General features: G+C 53.5%; 4 protein-coding genes across 4 annotated transcripts; 2 read left to right on the top strand and 2 right to left on the bottom strand.

The window, feature by feature from the left end:
* Positions 1 to 251: 251 nt before the first annotated feature.
* On the bottom strand, positions 252 to 1,843 carry BDZ83DRAFT_647441 (glutathione S-transferase domain-containing protein; the record flags this gene model as incomplete). The annotated part of the gene is made up of 4 exons (XM_060510072.1): positions 252 to 1,212; positions 1,283 to 1,331; positions 1,545 to 1,731; positions 1,814 to 1,843. The coding sequence occupies 4 exons, from the start codon at positions 1,841 to 1,843 to the stop codon at positions 252 to 254; spliced, it is 1,227 nt and encodes a 408-aa protein (XP_060369930.1).
* A 417-nt stretch (positions 1,844 to 2,260) lies between these two features.
* Positions 2,261 to 3,261, top strand: BDZ83DRAFT_567435 (ribosomal protein S9/S16; the record flags this gene model as incomplete). The annotated part of the gene is made up of 2 exons (XM_060503952.1): positions 2,261 to 3,107; positions 3,170 to 3,261. The coding sequence occupies 2 exons, from the start codon at positions 2,261 to 2,263 to the stop codon at positions 3,259 to 3,261; spliced, it is 939 nt and encodes a 312-aa protein (XP_060369929.1).
* A 1,122-nt stretch (positions 3,262 to 4,383) lies between these two features.
* Positions 4,384 to 5,381, bottom strand: BDZ83DRAFT_447574 (uncharacterized protein). The gene has a single exon (XM_060503148.1). It carries the CDS (start codon positions 5,099 to 5,101, stop codon positions 4,484 to 4,486), a length of 618 nt encoding a protein of 205 aa, XP_060369928.1. The 5' UTR covers positions 5,102 to 5,381; the 3' UTR covers positions 4,384 to 4,483.
* An 8,807-nt stretch (positions 5,382 to 14,188) lies between these two features.
* Positions 14,189 to 15,492, top strand: BDZ83DRAFT_647439 (uncharacterized protein; the record flags this gene model as incomplete). The annotated part of the gene is made up of 3 exons (XM_060510071.1): positions 14,189 to 14,948; positions 15,057 to 15,314; positions 15,389 to 15,492. The coding sequence occupies 3 exons, from the start codon at positions 14,189 to 14,191 to the stop codon at positions 15,490 to 15,492; spliced, it is 1,122 nt and encodes a 373-aa protein (XP_060369927.1).
* Between the last annotated feature and the right edge of the window lie 221 nt (positions 15,493 to 15,713).

Here is a 15,713-nt window from a genome sequence, read left to right as displayed (position 1 = left end):
GTAATATGCACGTGGAGCCTTGGAGTGAAATTGAAAAGTGTTCTTTTGATTCTGATCAGGAACAACCTGCATCTTCTGCCTCGTCCTAGTGACTCAGACCTAGTAACTTGGCACACAACCGTGGGCATTACGCACAGGATATTCCTCTTCGGGTCCATAACATCATCTGCCCACCCTCCTAGCCTATTCGTAAACTCATTTCATCTCTGCCATAAGCCATGAATTTTGGATCACTCCATTGAGCGATGCGCTTATTTGAAGACCTTGCCGTCGGCAACGGGGTACTCCTTGCCGTTGTGGGTAGTGGGGGCCTCCCATCCCCAAGAGTCAGAGACGAACTTCTTGGTCTCGGGGGCGGAAGCGTCGAGCTTCTCGAAGTCGTAGCTCTCGTAGTCGGGAGCGACATCGAAAGCGGGCTTGTAGTCCTGGCCACGGATGACGAAGGCGCCCTCGATGACGGAGTCGTTGTTGGTGCCGTAGACGGCAGCGCATCCGAAGATGAACTTGCGGGAAGCCTCAAGACGGTTGTTGAAGCCGCCAATGAGGTTGTTGGACATGAACGTCATAGTGAGCTCGTCGTTGTACTTGTACTTGACCTTCCAGAGAGAGAACTCCTCGAGGTTGACGTTGTCCCAGAACCACTGCATGGCCTCATCGTGGTTCTTGATGTTGGAGTACTGACGCTTCCACTCCTCAAGGTCGAAGGTGGCGCGGGGGAGCTCAGCAAGGGGGTGCTTGGGCTTAGGGGCGGCGGGAGCCTCCTCAGCAGCGGGAGCGGGGGCAGGCTTGGGGGCAGCCTCCTTCTTGGGCTGCTCAGGCTTCTTGGGGGCGACGTTGGTCAGCTTCGGGGTCTCGAGGAACTCCTGCTTCTCGGTAACGGCGGTCCAGATGTCCTGGTTGATGATGGTCTGGTACCAACGGGTGACGTTGGGGTTCTCCGCGCGCCACGCCTTGTCGAAGAAGAACTCGAAGCCACGGGCAATGATGCCAGCGGCAAAGAGGTCAGCGAGGGTGATGCGCTCGCCAACGAGGTAGGTGTTGCTGAGGAGATGCTCCTCAATGACCTTGATGGCCTTGAGGGCGACCTTGGAGGAATCCTCGACAGCCTTCTTGTTGTAGGGGTCCTTGCCAAGGAGGGGGCGGTACCAGGCGCCCATGGGGGGGAGGACCTCGGAGTTCACGAAGGACATCCACTTGAGAATGGAGGCGTAGCTAGATGAAGAATTATTAGCCTCATGCTTCGGAGCTCGACGAGAGGAAGATGCGCTTCCAGTGCACTTACTCCTGCTTGGTCTTGCCGAGAAGGGTGGTCTTCTCGTTCTGGGAGGTGACTGTGGCATCTCGTTAGCTCTTGCTCCCCAAACAATTTCTAGTAGTGAGAAAACGGTGCCAATGGTAGGATCAGAAATTTAGACTATGTCAACAAAGAAATTCAGACAGGGATAACTGTATTTGAAAAAGCTTGATCATCATATCGCGAATCGTGGTATGTTGTTTTTGTGTGTTCGAAAAACGAGAGCGGCAAAGGATGACTCAGAACGTACTGTAGATGGCAATGGCGATGCACTCAGAGAGAGGGTAGCCATCCTCGCCAAGGAAGGCTGGGACCTTGCCGAGCTTGTTGGCCTTGAAGTGCTCAACGGAGGGCTTGGTAGGGTCAGCCTCGATAAACTCGAGGTCGACGTTGTTGGCCTTCGCGACGGCACGGATGGCCGTGGTGCGGGGGTTAGCCTGGAGGGGTGACGATATTCGTTAACGATTAGATCCCTAGACATCGTGAAGTTGAAAAGTAATTTGGGGTTTCTTTTCTTACCGGGTAGGTGAAGAGCTTTCCGAACGCCATCTTGAATCAGTTGTTTGACCGAGAGGGATGGAAGGGTATCAAAAGGTGCGTGATGTGATGGACAAAAGAGAGGAGAGAGAAAAGTTCGGGTTCCCCGCCAGGGTGACAGTAATTTTTTTGAATGAAATTTCAACCGCAGTGCCCCGCCACCCGAAAGCCCCTCGCTCGATTGACGGCAGCTCGAACGCCAGGGCAACCAGCTGCGGTGTGTGAGGGGTAAAGTGCGGCAAGAAAAGGGTCCAAGCGTCTGTGGCGCTTACGCCACACCACGTGACTCTGTCATCATCCGATGTTCTGCCGTAATCCAGCTACGAAGCTAGGAAAGATTTCTGTCTATTGGTGTTCAAGGCTGTCTACAGTTCACGATATCGCGACAGCAACCACATCAACGAGGGCGCTGCTCGAGGTCCCACAACAATGTCGAGCTTACGCTATGGCCTGCAGCAGACGCTCTGCTTGCGCCAATTGGCAAAGGGTCAGTCAATGAAGCCTCAATGGCAACGATCGAGCCTGCAATCGAGCTTCAAGAGCATGTCGACTACGAGCGATCCTCAAGTTGAAAACAGCGAACCCAAGGTCGACACAAAGCTAGATCTGCCTCCCGAGAAGCCCTTCCTCGGCGTTACGAAGGCTCGTCCACTACCCGTCTCACCGTCCTACTTCTCCAGAGAGCCTCGCTTCAACGACGCCTACATCCGACTTTCTGCTCTCGTGGAGAGATACCAGCACCTTCCTTTGGCCCCCCCGGAATTGGTCCCCCGACAAATATGGAGGAACTTGAAGGGTTATCGACAGACCACAGGAGAACCAGTGAAGGCGATGCCCTTCAGCCAAGTTCTTAGCATGGTCAAGCGGCTGCATCAGATCCACCCCGGACTGATGCCCAGCGAGGTCAAAGAAGCCCTGCAGGAATTCAAGCGCGACATCGATCCGTACAAGAACGTGGCCAAGGTTGTGCCCCTCGACAGATATGGACGCGCTTTAGGTGTTGGCCGCAGGAAGACGTCGAGCGCCCGCGCTTGGGTTGTGGAGGGTACCGGAGAGATGCTGGTTAATGGCAAGCCTCTGAACGAGGCATTTGGCAGAGTTCATGATCGTGAGAGCGCCATCTGGGCGCTCCGGAGCACTGCGAGAACAGACAAGTACAACGTGTGGGCTCTTGTTGAAGGCGGCGGTGTCACCGGACAGGCCGAGGCTCTTACATTGGCAATTGCCAAGGCTGTCATGGTCCACGAACCAGCTCTCAAGCCGATACTAAGGAAGGGTAAGTCAACTCCAATTGTGAGATTGATCTTCAATCTGTTACTGACAAGTATGACGCTACAGCTGGTTGCATTACCCGCGATCCTAGACAAGTCGAGAGAAAGAAGCATGGTCATGTCAAGGCCAGAAAGATGCCCGCCTGGGTCAAGAGATAGAAATCTCATTCAATGTGTGGCGTTCATGATAGCATCGCCAGGCAATGTTTTCATCTTGTTGTTGTACTACCACCCCCGTGTATTCATAGAACAGAGGCAGCTCTTACAATGCCAGCCTATGATGTATACTTGCCTCATGCCCCGTATCTGCGGGCGAGATTCCTTTCAAGGGGAATTACTTCGTATTATGTGAGCCCAAATTACGCAAAGGAGTCACGCGGCTAGGACACAGCTAGGGGACAGCTTCGACACGGCCAACTCCGGTCTATCTGCACGGTGTAGCTCGCAGTCTCTTGTACCAGCACGGGTCCAGAGGTGTTGGAGCTTTGGACAAGTCTGCTGTCGGTATTACCGGCTGCGCTTGATAGCAGGAGAGCGAATTGCAGGCATGAAGAGATGAGGAATCATGTCCGGCAAGACACTAGTTGGATGGGTTGACAGGAAGCGGTCGGTTTAGCGTCAACGCTCTTGCTACTACACCTTGATACCTGGTCCATGCAATTCGCGGAGAAGCAACGTGGTGTCTTCGGGTCTTCTTGTCCTTATCCCAACTGCAACCGATAGACACCAGACCTTGGACCATGAAGCAACGCAAGAGTCAAAGTCGACACCCAATTTGATTATTAGATGATGGTTCAATGCCAGGATCTAGAACCTAGTGTTGGAATGCTCAGGATCGACATTCGGAAGCGCGATTCTGGACCACCCTCTCTCTGTCCTGCCGTCATTGACCGCAGTGGTGGCAGTAGCTATTGTCGCGACATAGATGTCTTTTGGCTGATACGGTTCATTTAACTAGCGCGTGCAATGACCACTTGCAACGGTTGTACGTGTACCTTACGGAGCGGCCGTGAAAGAATTTTCGGCGCGCATTGAAACCGGGTCTGAGAGAGAGTGAAGGTAGCCCCCGTGTGTCATTATCAGGCCAGAATCATAGACCACAAGCTGGCACCTGTGTAAAGCTGCGGGCGGGTTGAAGATGTGGACGTTATTAGAGGGGTCCGTGAGCAAGCGCGTTGACATCTCTGGCGTCAAGGCTAGTGATGGTGCCCCTATTGCCAACGTTGCAGAAGTGCGTCCGCCGAGGGCCTTGTTTCAATTTCCCACACAAGGTAACCCCTAAAGGAGACGACAGCGAGAGCACAGACGTTCAAGCCTGTCCTGTCCTCCGAAGGTTTCTAGAAGCATGGAACGAGTGAATCGAAGGTTCGTGGAGCTGGTTTCACCCCTTGATGGCCGTTTTCGGTGACGGCTTTGTTCTTCCGGTAATGGGTTGAATCGGAGGGTGAAGCTGGAGTTGGTGGACAGCACGACTCGGCTGGTTTCGCCGCATCAGGCAAGGCGACATTTGAGATGAGCAAGCCGTTGCTATTGCCGTGTACGTTTTGGACAAGAACGTGGGAGAACATGGGGCGTATATCCCGATGCAAGGAGGGAGCGGCAAAGGTTCTGAGCCAATCGAACGGCGGGCGAGGCGCAATAACGGTGGCGGCAGAGGCGGTGATGGCAGCTTGAGACGACGAGATGGGGTGGTGGGTAGTGGTTTGTGGTTTGGGGAGGGAGGCAAGATCGGAACACTGCTAGACGATGCGATAACGAGGCTATTGAACTCGAGCTGCCAACGTGTGCTCCAAACACCCTCCGACGTTACATTCTTTTTTTGAGGCCATGTGCTTGAGTGGATGAAAGATCGGACTGAGGTTGGGGAAGGATATCTCTGCGGGCTGACTTTCTTTTGGCGAGTGAGCAATTCATGGCGAGCTCCGGGGATCAACCAGGCGTCGGTTGAGATGATCGACGGTAGTCGCCTTGTGTGAGGCTGAGATCGCCCCAAGAACATCCAACGGCTGCGTGACGGGCCAGACCATGCCGAGGAAGAAAGTGTTGGAGCCTTGGAGGAGGGGCGAGGTACACATGCACACGCAAACGCTCACACACACGCTAGGTATGCCACACCACAATCGAAGGTGGCTACCTAGCACCTTGGAAGCATGCTTCAGGGTGTATGTATAGATGGAAAGAAACGTGGTCTCGACTAGAGCAAAGACGGCGATTGGGCGCCTCTGGTTCAACCGTTGGCGGTCAGTTTCCAGGGCGCGACGCCCATCTCCGCTGATTCGGGCCTTCAGTTATCTGGTAGGAAACTTGCGGTCCAAAGTTGTATTATTACGGCTATAGACCGACGGTATTCGGCAAGCCTCGGGAGACGAGTCGGGAATTTGGAGGGACGACGCCGGCTGAAAAGCAGGTGACGGTGCTTTGTTGAAACCGACTGCTACGTCGTCTTAGGTAAGGCGTCGAGAATGTTGCTGGAGACTCCCCACGTCAGCCAACCTCACCTTGAGGCGATGCCGCAAACGCAGATGGCATACCTAAGCGCGGTTCTGGACGTCTTTAGCGCGCTTTACGCAGGCTTTGCCTGTCCAAACTCCAGCGCGGTGCCATGGTGCCTTGCATCCGGAGTTTAAGTTGCTGCGGTAAGGTAGCCGTAAGCCGTGCCTTGAGTCTTGAGAAGCCTTCTATGCAGGCAGCTGGTCCCCCGATGAGCTAGGTAGGTTGAAAATGCAATCAACCCGACTGGAAGAGGAGGAAGAAGTGGGGAGAGCGTCCCAGCGTAAGGAGTCTGGTTGGGCAAATGGGTTCGTGCTGCCCAAGGCATGTGGGCAAACGCTTGATTGGCACTCAACGCTGTAACCACACGTGCTTTATCTGGTCCAAGGTTTGTCGTCTTGGCCTTGGTTCTTGCGTCTGTAGTGAGTACTAGCGCAAGGTAAGGTAGTTGGGGCAGAAGGAAAGACACCGAGTAGGGTCTGGACAGAGACACGATGTAGGTGGTATCGAAAAGCAGGCCGCGTGAAGAAGGTGTTGGTATAACAGCGTATATTCAGGTGTGGTGTGGTGTGGTGGAGCAGGTAGCTCGGTGGGCGGCAGAATGAGTGGACAATGGACTCTGGAGACTGGAGAAGAACGGTGTTCGGATGTCAAGAGTAAGACTCCAACGACATCGAGGGAAAAAGCGCAGACGTGTTGGAGAAACTCCGCCCCAGTCCCACAGTGGCACACACATAGAATGCATTAGCCGGACGCAGCGTTTGACTTTGGAGAAGAGCAGGAAACCCGTGGGCCGCTAGACTTGTCGGGCATTCGAGGGTTTGAACTAAAGCTATTACTCCGTGTCTACCTTGCCTTGGTGTGAAGCGCGTGATATGTACACCCGACGGCACTTGATCCGGATATCTTGCTCGTCTCCTTTCATCTCTACTCCGTATGCCTAACCCGAATGTACCTTACCCGGGGAAGCAATGATGAAGTCAAGTGCAAGCGCGACGAGCGGGATCTTTCCATTGCATTAATCAAAGTATTTTGTATCTGGTTTCGTCGGGTGATAAGGTACCTTAGGTAGTACCGATGTACCTACTTACAAGTTACACGTACTGCCCGCCCTTGGATGTGGTGAATTGAAGTGTGGAAGGTGCGCTGAGATGTTCCTTTCCGAAATAGCTTCCTCATCGTTCCAACTTCCTGCCTCAGTTGTTACGATATTTTTTGAGGCCCGTAAGGCGTCAACAGTACGTATACATGCCTATTGGGGAGGTAAGGTACGTCTCCTGCATCAAGGCACTCGGTCTCCCAAATTGGAGGGACAGAAGCTCAGAGCTCAGTTCTGTCAGCTACACCACCTCACACTGCAACGACCGTCATCTACGGATACCTTATAAGCCAATTTCCATATTCAGGTGTGTAGAGGTACGATGCTACGGGTGTGGAAACAAGCGCTGAAGCGACCTTGAATACTCGGACGTCTTTCCTCACATCTCATTACGCTGGATCAGAGTCGTCGTGATGAAATCTCGTCGAAATGTGGACCCCAACCCCCGAAATGCAGGCTCACGCACGGCATTGGCAATGGGAGCATATCCGCAGCGGAACCGCAATGTTTTTCACCGGAGATGTGAGGCCCACCACATCGCAGCATCTCACAACGTCTGTGAGCACTGAGCCCCAGACCACAATTTCGTTCCCCTGCATCTCGACGCCGCGGAAGCAACGCGAATTCGTCCGGGTCAACCTACGTCCGAACCGCGCGCGCTCGACCCTCAACCGACCTCACCTAATTAATACTCTGTACATACACGGTACGGATACACCTCACCTCATCCACCCTGAGCCTTGAGGTGCAGTACGAAGTACTTGGGCTGAGGTAGGTATTGCGTATGCGTAGTCTGGACTCTGCACTGCGGCTTGGATGGAAAGCATGCTCATTCAAGGCATCCGTACGGATACATCCACCACTGCCACACACCCAGGCTCGACAAACGACCCCTTGGACAATACAACTACAGACACATCATGCCTCGCCAAGGGGAGGCACAGAACCTTACCGGGAGGAACTTGGTGGTAAGGCAAGGTCTGGTCGTTTTTTCCTTGTCCAGGGAGCGTTCCGACTAATGCAATCTCAAATGACAGAGGACACTCCGAATGCAGGTGCTCATCACCTCCCACCTCCTCCTCGTTTGCCGAAAGCCAAGTGTCCAGCAAGGCTTGTTGGATTTTGCTCCTGTTCCTGAAGCAAGCAGTTGAGAAGCTTTCACACCACCTCTCTGGGCTGAGTTCCACACGAGACCAACCGAAGTCATCGTCCAGCCAGATGCTGCATCGCGCTGCCAGGCGAACCCCACCTTCTCGACCTCTGCAACATTCGCAACAGAGCAGTGGGAGCCATTCACAGGCCTGCCCGTCCATGTGTGAAATGTTGCATTCAGGCACGATCCCTGGATCGCTAGGGTTCCTCCTCAAAAGGGCCCCGAGTGAGAGAGGAGGGGAGGGGACCGGAGAGGGGGGCGACCTTCAACCTTGCAGCTGCAGTTAGAGCAGCCATATCCACAATGTACAGATACATTGCCGCGTTCCGTACACTCCGAACCACTCAAGCAAGGCACCGGCACTCGTTCAGGAACCCACAGAGCCCAGGTTTGCAACCCTGGCTGCTCGACCGGGGTCTTGCATCGACCTCTTGGACTTCACTTGCTAAGTTGCTCCCCCTCTAATCCTTTCTGGCTCACCCAAATGCCCCTTGGCAGGCTCGACATCCACGCTAGGTTCATGGTTCTTGTCTTCCATCAAGGCCAACGCGTGTTCAAATCGCGACCACGAAGGTACCTATACCTACGATTCAAATATCTCCGTCTCTCTCTACCTGCGCACCATGCAAAGTACTGCTCCTCAAAAGAAGGCTGCGATTGACCTACAACTGCACAGATATGCACGTTCATCAAGTACTCCAAGGTCCTTCTGCATAATATTCTTCTCGAATGAAAGTGTCAACGTCCGTGCCGCTTTCCCTTCCGTCTTGTGAAAGAACACTCGGATGCACTTAAGGGAATGGCCCTCCAAGACTGGGAAATCGAAAAGTGAGGCTTCAATCACCGCACCCATTGGGCATCGTCGAGTCTCACCAAGTCGCCGAACCTGGTCTGGTCCGGTCAGGTTATCAATACCATTCGGTTTTGTTCGCACTCGTCAGCGAAAGGGGGTTTCGAGTCCTTGTGTGTCAACTTGGCTGGCCCCCTTTCCAATATTCCAAATGGCGGCCTGTCGTTTTCATTTCTCGCATTCCATTGGCTTCGAATATTCTATCAATGGAAGACTCGCGGGAACGGAAGCCTCCTCCTGTCTGGTCTTGACTTGCCAATTGCTCCACCGATTTCCTTTTAGCCCAATTTTTCATGGGGGCCGACTCGGGCCATTTTCCATCTGGGACTTTTTTCCCCTCCTCGCACGAAATCTGCAGTCACCGTGCAGTGTATCCCTCCCTCCAATCCGAGACGGCTCGATTTGCTTCGTTGCACATCGGTATATCCCCCCCGGGTTCGACTGAATCGCGACGAAAAAGTTGTTCCCGCTGGCTTTATTGATGATTGTGAAACCTGAAAAATCGGGCTTCAATTGTGAGCTTGACGTTCGCTATCCCACACCGGATTGACGCATATCATCAGAGGCCAAGGCCAAACGAGCGTCTCGAAGTCCAGTGGACGGGGGCTTGGCTATTGGTTGGAGTTGGAGGCCAGAACCAGTCGAGTTCCTTAGTAGGGATGCAGTCGCTGCACGATTCAAGTATCGAGTTAAGCTGGGACTTGGCTAGCTGCTCAGTACCGGCTAACGGTTACCCCATTCGCATAACGATGTGCTTCAAGCTCCGAATTCTCAGTCAACGAGGTTGCCCGCCAGAGCGAGAGACATTTGAAGCATGGTTTATCGTTGTCTCGAGCATCTGAAGTGTGAGAGATTCAACAGCTTTGTCATGCTCTCCCTAGTCTCTCCTCTTTTTTTTCCCTCCTCCGCTCCGAAGCTGACGATCAGTCTGTTGCTCCGCAATGAACTGAAGTGGGTGTCTACGACGATGTATGTACGTCATTCGGCATCGGCAGTGCATCGCCTCGCCTCACCATTGAAGGGCTTTTTATCTGGGGTCTGAAGCTCTACCGACAAAAGCAATCGAAGCCAGGCTAAGTAGTACGGTGCCTCGAGGGTTCCAAATGGGACCCAGTGACAAGGCCTTTCGGCGGAAAACAATGTGCCGGGGACAGAAGAGAGTAAAAGTGCTTCACAAGAGAAATGCAAGCAATTGTGTGGAAGAGTGGCTGGAGTGCGCTTCACCCTGGCCGAGAGCCAGGGGAGGCGAAGGAGCACGAACAAGGGTCACGGGGCTTGTCTCAGAGAGGTAATAAACAACGCCCCCAAATCCAGCCATCTGGGTGCTCACAGACTTTTTTTAACTTTTACGATCCCTCCAGCTCATCGTCCAGGGGGCTCGTCATTGGCATCGCACCGAGGGGAAAGCAGTAGAGCAGGACAGGGTTTCTGTATCATTCTCTCCATTCTTTCATTCATTCATTTATTCATTCAGTCAGCTATATTCTTGTCTCAGCTTCATCAGCAATCTGGATACCTGCGGCCCCGATCGGAGGAACTCAAATCGTAGATGGTATTACTGAGAAGAGACGACGGATTAAGTCATGTCGATGGCCCCAACTGCTCAGGCCCGCCCGACATTGAGCAGAAAATCGAAACGAAACGGGTCACAGTGTGGGCGGACACATTGACTTTTACAGACACCGGGGCCGAACTTTTCCAGAGCAGAATTATAGAATGAAAGGGACAGTGGCATCCAGCCATACCAGAATTCTCTCGAGAGTCGATGCCCGATTAAGTAGAGTAGGAGACATGGCTTGAAAACGAAGTACAGCAAAGCCAGTGACGATGAAGCGATACAAACTGACATGAGGTGATATAGGCAATTACCTTATGTCTGCTCTGGATGGGGTGTGAAAGAGAATGGAAGGGCGTGCTTCGAACAACCCCATCACTGCCGCGAAACAGACGAGAGAAAACGAAGGGGTGGGAAGAATGGGAAGGGGACCAACAAGCAAGCTCAGTGCACCCCCATTGTAGTCTTTCCCTGGCTGGGCCGGCTGCTTTGCTTCCATCTCATCCATCCCATCCCATCTCATCTCTCGTCTGGCTGTCCGTCCGTCTGTCCTCTCGAGACACTCTGCTGAGCCATACCTCTTGTGTCCCTCTCAATACTCCGTTTCCCTCAGAAACCAAGGAAGTGAACAGAGAGAGCGGCCCGTTTGCTGCGTTTTTCAGTATATCGATACTTCAATCGTCAACCGTCTACTGCCTATTTCTACTCAACTCACACCGTGCTTCCTCATCGAGCTGTACTTACCCTGAGGCCATCCGTACTACCAGCTCATACCGCCCAACTCTCGCCAACAATAACGCACCAGCGACCACCATACCAAAATCCAAGGCTCTCTGCGCCTTTACATTCCAGAGTCCTGCAGGCGAACCCAGCGCGCGGCACCTGACAAGACCTGACTCTGTGCTCGCAAACTAGCCCCGGTTATGGTGTGTGAGCCAGTTGGCTTTGGCTCTGCTGCATAAGCCTCTTCACTCTTACCACATTTGACTCTTCTGTCTTCCTCTTACACACACACACACACACACACACACACACACATACGCGCACACACCTTCGCTCTCTTCTCTCTCTCCATCTACTTCTCTCCAAACACCTTTTCTCGTCATTCTTACTCGGGATATTCGTAAAGTGTTACAGGACGCTCTGCGGCCACGGCCACCTGCCCAGACTTACTCGGCCAGTTCAAGTCTTACTCGCCTACCTCTAAAGTCGTTCCTCTCTTTCCCTTTCCCTTCAAGTCAGGAATAGTCGGAAGGAAAGATACATCAGATACAACTACCTCTCCCAGGTCTTCGTATCTCACACCCCCTTGCCATCCGCCTATCCTGCCTCTATCCATCGTCGGCGCCAACACAAGCACAAGCCCACCCTCCATTGCAAGAGAGACACTCGATCGCCCACTCACACTCAGTCTCTCACACCCACGTCAATGTCCACACCCATCAATCATCTGTCGCCTGCATCTCGTCCATTCTTGTCCACTACGCCTTCTTTACCAGACAGCCGGTTGCCAGCCAGGGAACCCCCATCTTTCGACATTGCCTTGCAGATCGCTGCATAACGTGCCTCGTTCGGCCGGGTGTCAGCTCCAACCTCATCTCCCCAACTCCAGATCCAGCTCGAGGTTCTCGACGCCGCCCTACAACTATATCCGCACCTTATTACAGATTCAAAGCTCCATCTCGCAGCTCCATTATCCTAGGGCCGCTACTTTACTCTTTTGGCCGCAGTTCTCTTGCTGGGCTGCCACGCGTATTTGGACCGGGGCAATCCTTTTGGAGAAGACGAACTTGTCGGCAGGCATTGAGCCAGTTCGGCCTCTTCACTTTTTTTTTTTTTTTGGAGGTAAAACCACTTTTAGATTACATCTGGGTCTTCCTGGCACGGTACGAGGTCCAGCTTGTTTCTCTTTGGGGCCATCTAGCCGCACTTGGATTGAATCTGCCCTACCTTACTCCACGGAACGGATACTTCCTCGACCACGGCGCCCTCTGCCGGGTTCATTACTCTTTTGCTCTGCATTACACTACAATCAACCGACCGGTAGTGGTACTTGTTGGGCTCCTCTCGCTCGCCATCGTCTCTGCCACTGGCTTCGGGTCTTCTTTTTTAGTCTCATCCGTCCCCTCCTCCCGGCACAGACTTCCTTGGGCTTGGTCTTCCTGGCTTCCATCATTGGTCTGTTCCCCTTTGGATTAGAAGGCAAGTGCTTGCTTGTCTCTTCTTCTTTTTCACTCTGGCAGCAGCTGCTTGTCTTCCCGCCTCACCTTAAGTTCCCGGGCCTCACTCTCACTCGCACACACTCACACACGCACACACACTTCTGTCCATGTATCAATGTCACTCACTCACTCACACCCACGTCCCTAGTTACCCCCATTTTAGTCCAGGTCTCTTTGGATCATCGTTGCTTTTCTTTTTTCATCTGCCCTCTTATTACTTTTTTTTCTCCCCTCACTCCCTACTAACACCCTTCCTTTAATTCTGATCCTGCCGGCATCGACCCATATCTGCATCCCTCCCATGTTATAAGACCAACCCCGAGACTACCGTTCACGTCTTCCTCCACACCAACACCCCGAACCCGCCCCATAACATCTCTCTCATCGTCACAAGCTTACCCAGTTCTTCCCTGACAGGCAAAAGCAGAACCCCCTTCCCCTCTCCAAGGCTACATAGACTCGCGTCTAGCCTCGCAGCACTAAGCTACGAGCAGTAAAAGTGGTCCTCGGTCTTGGTCCATCCACATCACGAGCCTCACCACAAGCCCCATATCCCCCAACCCAGCACACGGCCGCACAGCCTCTCTCAAGGCTCAAGCCTCGGGTCACCAACCTCATCTCAAGACCAGATCGGTCCGCCCGACGCTTGCTCTTGCTCTGACGAATCGCATCTTGCGTTAAGGCGACTCGGTGGTCGCTGAGACCCTGGTGCGGCTTCATTGCCCAAGCAGATCGCGCAGGGACCGGCTTGTAATGTTGGACATCGTGGTGCATGCGCCATCTGGGATCTTCCTGGTATCGAACCTGACACCAGTTTGACAACTCAGCGCGATATCCACCCCATTCGCTGGCTTTTTGTTTACCAAAATCTAAACTTCTCTGACGACTCACAAGACACCAACGACTCGTCGCCAGTCTTCGTCTAGTCTTCCCGAACCTTCAGGCGTCAGGGCATGAAGTAGACCGGCGCTAGCTTCGCCGAGCTGGTCGCGACAAGCAAGTCTGAACAGTTAACTTCCTTGTTCTCCCCATCCTTTACTCTATCCGCCATCTTCCCTCCCAATTCAATTCATAAAAGCCACTTCTATTACCCGCCGCCCGAGGAAACTGCCAGCCCATCCCGTGCTGCCCTCTGCCCGGCTCGACATCAGACAGACCCTACTTCGGCATCACACATCAGGCTCTCCGACCCCCAGGTCCAAGTCAACGCTTCCTTACCTTTGTCTCTTTTGATATCTCGCAATTCATCGGCGCCGACCTTACCTCGTTACCACGCCATTATTAAAACTCGCGACGTTACTATCTGCCAGTGTCGCTTGGTCGAGTCCAGACGTCTCCCAATTTCACTTCGCGACACGTCAACTACTCGCTTTGCTCCGCGGAGCCATATACATATAGAGGAAATTGCTCCCCGCGTCGTCCGCTGTCGTCGGCAAAGAAAAATCGTTGTACGCCACCACCTGGCTATCTTTGACGCGCTAGTCCCGGAGAAAGACAAGGCAAGAGGGACAGCAACGCAGTAGCGTTTAACGGACTCCAACACGACAATTGGACGGTCTTGTGACCGGTCCGACGGCCCAAACTGGCCTTACTGTATACATCGCCAGCTCCGTTGCCGCCGGCGCATACGGTAGGCTTGCCCTCGGAGCCGACCGGCGACCAAACCCCTCGTGGGATGGATGATCCCAATCGCCGTCGGAGGCAGAATGAAGCGCCCATGCATCCAACCTCCAACCCAAGATACAACGTACAACAGCAACAACAACAGCAACAAGACCCTTTGCAGCAGCGCCGCACCATGGCTACAGGTTCGACCGAGCGATACAACCGGCCAGCGCCACTCAACACTTCACCCTCGCAGGCGCGAGGCATGGGAAGCACGGGTAGCTACAGCACCTACAATTACCAAGAGCCGGTAGCAGGCTCTTTCAACGCGCCCATGGCGACGAACACAATGCATTACCCCTCAGGTTACAGCCAGGATGGCCGTCCGGCGCAGAATTTTGGTGGATACAACGCAGCCATGACGATGGGATACGACAACCTGACTGGTGCGACGGGCTCCGTCTACGATAACCAGGCGCAATTTCAACGACAGCCTGCAGCTGCTCCGATCTTGCCGACAGACGTGTCGACGTCGTACTTCTCCAATGACCCGAGCAGTAGCACAGGCACCTCCAACCTTCCCCATGCGCAACCGGCGAGCGCCACAGCGACAGCATACCAACAGCCACAGATGGCCAACTACCAGGCGAACATCCCTAACGTGGGCGGGATGCCACAGCAGAGTTCGAGTGCCGACGTTTCAATGGAAGAGCAGGACTATTCTGCCACGGGCGGCCTGGAAGAAAAATGGATGGAATATCAGTCTGCGCTGCGGGGTGTCTTCCAAAATGTCCGCAATGGTGTGCTCGAAAGCGCCAGCCAGTCGCTCTTGGATGTGTCAAACTGGCTCCTGACGCAGGTTGTCGATCTCGGTATGTTGGATTTTCCCCCCCTCCTCTGCCCTGTTACTCGCGCCAAGCTCTGGATTGGAGTTTCGGGTTCTTCTGGGACATGTTTACTAATACAATGACAATTCACAGGCCTCAATCTGGACGACCAAAATTTGCATGGAGACCGAATCAAACTCTGGAACGACTTCAATCACGCGTGGCTCTCACTATTCCAGATGCAGAAGGATTTGATGGAGCCGGGCAGACAGCTGCAGCGATCGCAGACCTTGGTCCCCAAAGAAGGCCTGGAAAAAATGGGCAAAGAGCTCGTCCGGCTTTGCGACGGCATTGAGCGACATGGTCTGGTCGACTACCAATACGGAGTGTGGGAGCAGCAGATTATAGAGAGTAAGCCCCCGCACAATCCCAACCTTGTACGTCCGGGTGAGGGAAGGTATCAATGCTGACAATTCCATCACTAGTTATCGAGGCTTGTCTCGACCAGTACGAGGCAAACGAAGAGTCGAGCGGCAACGGCGGCGGCGGAGCTCAAACGGGGTCCGGCTCACATCAAGGGAGCAGATAAAGGCAGACTTGGGGTTTAGTCGGCTGCTTCGCCCGGAGATCAAATCCCAAGAAACGCACATCTCAGGGTAATGTCTAGATGCCCGTAGACGTGTTCATTGTGGCGCCTAGGCGGTCGGCTTTTGTGGGCGGCTTCGTTTTTTTTTTTCTTTTCTTCCCCCCCAATGTACATTCTCGGCATTTGGAAACGTCTTGCGACGAGAGACGGAGACCCAACACGAT

Source organism: Colletotrichum acutatum (assembly GCF_030867785.1).
Source record: "Colletotrichum acutatum strain CBS 112980 chromosome Unknown BDZ83scaffold_9, whole genome shotgun sequence".
NCBI classification, from domain to species: domain Eukaryota; kingdom Fungi; phylum Ascomycota; class Sordariomycetes; order Glomerellales; family Glomerellaceae; genus Colletotrichum; species Colletotrichum acutatum.
The sequence above is the reverse complement of the archived record's forward strand: the minus strand, read 5'-3'. Positions and strand labels throughout refer to the sequence as shown.

Bases quoted from the DNA above. Each gene is read 5' to 3' on its own strand.
- BDZ83DRAFT_447574 (XM_060503148.1), bottom strand. From the start codon at position 5,101: ATGTTCTTGGGGCGATCTCAGCCTCACACAAGGCGACTACCGTCGATC.